At 46.1% G+C, this 3,766-nt stretch overlaps 1 protein-coding gene across 1 annotated transcript; it reads left to right on the forward strand.

The window, feature by feature from the left end:
* The first annotated feature begins 1,193 nt into the window (after positions 1–1,193).
* On the forward strand, positions 1,194–1,505 carry LOC149444816 (histone H4). Its single transcript, XM_089654428.1, has one exon. It carries the CDS (start codon positions 1,194–1,196, stop codon positions 1,503–1,505), a length of 312 nt encoding a protein of 103 aa, XP_089510554.1.
* Positions 1,506–3,766: the final 2,261 nt, after the last annotated feature.

Genomic DNA, 3,766 nt, shown 5'->3' on the forward strand with positions numbered 1-3,766 from the left:
CAGAAAATGCTTTCAGTGTGAGACTCTGGGGAAATGACATCTTATTCCAGGGACTGATCTTATCCGCCTTCATTTAGTTGTGATGAGTTTCTCCTGAAGATCAGAGATCGTTCAATATATACCGAACAACGATCCTCCCGACTGAGGGAACAGATCTCATCACCTCCTTCACACTCCACGTAGAAAAAAAGATGTTTTACTATCTGAAGGAAACGTCTATAACTGTCATTGGATCAACTTTCTAATTGCTTCATTCAAAACTCCCGCCGGAATTCTATGTGACGTCACAGAAAATCCGCCCTCTTACCGCCAAATCCGATACGGAGAACCGACCGCATTCATTTACCGTTTTATCTGGGAAGATCGATCAACCCTTCCATTCATTCCAGGCTCTGCGATCAGCCAAACATCATTATAAGGACATTGCAAATATTCATATAAAGAACGTTTATTAAGATTTATGTTTTCCCTCCAATCCCTCAGAATACAAAACCCGACAAGATCTAGTTATTAGTCTGTTGATTTAGTTGTAGAGAAGAGATCAATGAAAAGTCTACAGAACAAGAAATCACTTCCTGCACTAGAAACATCGACACCGAGATCTCCGGATACATTTCTATGGACTTCTCGTAAGACAAACATTACTGGCTGATGGAGACAACGCCCACTGCTGTGATTGGCTCAGATTTCAAATCGCTGTCATCACATTCTGCCCGCCGGAATTGTGTAGATCGTTTAGATAAATATTCCGCCCGATTATACCGCCAAATCCGAGCTGAGAACTGATCAGATGAGACATTTATCCGAGAAGTATTATCATCGCTTTCATCCCAAGTATTGTTTATTTCCAAGTCATTTTTATCAATATTAAATTGCTGCTAACAATAGTAACTGGTGATGATGGTTTGTGTTCTGAAATGTGAAAGATGAATGTTTCTGTGTAATCTCCGAGGAAGAAATAGAAAACCATTGAGAAGAATGAAGAGATTTCTCTCCTGGAGATGGATTTATATATTTGAAAACCGCAGAATGTGTATAATGGTTACAAATTAATCCAATTGTATTGTGTGTAATGAATGGGTGTGACTCCGCCTCTTCCCAGGAAGGTTCCCATCAGGTCCGCACATGCTCTATAAAAGGAAGGCGGGCCCACCCCAGAGCTCAGTCTGTGTTTGCAACAGAGAAGACTCGTCATGTCTGGTCGCGGTAAAGGAGGGAAGGGTCTGGGGAAAGGCGGCGCCAAGCGCCACAGGAAGGTGCTCCGGGACAACATCCAGGGCATCACCAAACCCGCCATCCGCCGTTTGGCCCGCAGAGGGGGAGTCAAGCGCATCTCCGGCCTCATCTATGAGGAGACCCGCGGAGTGCTGAAAGTCTTCCTGGAGAATGTCATCCGCGATGCCGTCACCTACACCGAGCACGCCAAGAGGAAGACCGTCACCGCCATGGATGTCGTCTATGCTCTCAAACGACAGGGACGCACTCTCTACGGATTCGGAGGATAAATCCTCATAACCGCCCCCCCCCCCCCCTTCATCGTCACAAAGGCCCTTCTCAGGGCCGCCCACCTTCTCATACAAAGGGCTATTGATAAACATCGAGATCATTAAGGGGAGATGATCCGAATGTGAATGTTTAGAAACTTATCTTTTCATTGTACATATGTGTTTGGCAGAGTCACGAGTTTTCTACAAATCATTTCACCATTCTGGATGTGAGATCTGTAACTGCTGCAAGTCTGATATATTCAAAAGATTCATTAACCAGAATCCATTTGTAGACATTCCTGATTAATCGATAAATCTGCTTGGAATGAAAGTGTTGGCGATTGTTCGCCGATAAATGTCTCATCTGATGATCTCCTTTGTTCTCCGGCTTGGATTTGGCGGTATAATCGGGCGGAATATTTCTCTGGAACGATGTATACAATTCCGTCGGGGAGAATTTGAAATCTGAGCCAATCACAGCTGTGGGCGTTGTCTCCATCAGCCAGTAATGCATTTCTTACGAGAAGTAAAAACAAGTATTCGGAGATCTCTATTCCTAGTGCAGGAATGTCTCCATCTTGTCGGGTTTTCAGTACAAATAAAACATTTCACATGAATATCTGCAATGCTCGGAATGAATGGAAGGATTGATCGATCTTCGCAGATAAAACGATAAATGGATGCAGATTGTCGGTAACGGTCCATAGAACTCCGGCGGGAAATTGGAATGTATTAGACAATTGAAGAAATGACAGTTTATTATTCAAATAAGACAAAAAACAATGTGGGGAGGAAATGATCTGATCAGGAAATGTGATAATCTCACTGAAATCCTTTTCTATTTTTACCTTTTAGAATTCGGATGTGTAAACCGGTTATCCGCTACAAATAACCCGCCCAATCCCGGGGCGCCGAGATATCACTTTGTCCCCAGAAAGTTCAACATAGAAATCCTTCCCGGCGTCCAAACCTCTTCCTATGGAGAAGCAGAGATGACACCCGGATGTAGAGGAGACTTACTGTCCGGACGGCGGGAAGGATTTCCACCGTTTAGAATTGTCATTACAAACACGTGACAGCTTCCATCCCAGAACGTCCTTTACTAATCCGAGATCTACAGAGCAGGACGGAGGGAAGAAGCCGCTGACACTGAGCTGTCATCACATTGTATTGCCGCTAGAGGTCCCACACACGTCACACTAACACTGGACATTCGTCATTCTGTAGTACAAGGGCCTCCCTCATTGGATACACATTGGAGGGGGCACCTGGTTTGGGGGAATCTACAGGAAGGTTGTAGAATGTATGGCCGGCCTTCCATGGGTCATGACATCGGTCATTGTCGTACAATCTGATTGGAAGGTATAAATCTGAAAATGTATTCTAGGTACAAGAAATCCATCCGAGCCCCACATTCCCCTTATTCCGGAATTTCTGATGTTTTCCCTCTTGGAGATGTAAAGGTTCTCATTTGTACATTAAATATTGTCTGCTAGTGGGAGCCGGAAAATAAACCGCCCGATCGCATTGTATATGTTCCCCGATACAGAAGTCAGTATTTCCCATCCTATGGAGGGCGATCCTATAGTATCCAGGAATATAGATCTATAGGGGTCATGGGGGGGACAGGTTCGCTTTGTGTTTGATGACATATGTAGGACTATGCACAGAGCAGGCTCATGTCTGGAGACGTGTATACAGGGGGATGCTGCTGGGGGATGGGGGTCATTGTCAGTATACAGGGGGATACTGATGGGGGACATTGTCAGTATACAGGGGGATGCTGCTGGGGGAGGGGTGAAATTGTCAGTATACAGGGGGATGGGGGTCATTGTCAGTATACAGGGGGATGCTGATGGGGGACATTGTCAGTATACAGGGGGATGCTGCTGGGGGAGGGGTGAAATTGTCAGTATACAGGGGGATGGGGGTCATTGTCAGTATACAGGGGGATGCTGATGGGGGACATTGTCAGTATACAGGGGGATGCTGCTGGGGGATGGGGGACATTGCCAGGATACAGGGGGATGCTGATGGGGGACATTGTCAGTATACAGGGGGATGCTGCTGGGGGATGGGGGACATTGTCAGTATACAGGGGGATGCTGCTGGGGGATGGGGGACATTGTCAGTATACAGGGGGATGCTGCTGGGGGATGGGGGACATTGTCAGGATGGGGACTTCTGGACACACTTGGACTAGTTTAGGGCTCATCTGCTTCCACTTATTACTGACACATCCCGGTCATTTGTCTCCCTTTTGTCATACATTCCTGGGA

This window comes from Staurois parvus, unplaced genomic scaffold (genome assembly GCF_062004578.1).
Source record: "Staurois parvus isolate SC_StPar_1 unplaced genomic scaffold, SC_StPar_1.0 ptg000769l, whole genome shotgun sequence".
Taxonomy (NCBI): Eukaryota; Metazoa; Chordata; class Amphibia; order Anura; family Ranidae; genus Staurois; species Staurois parvus.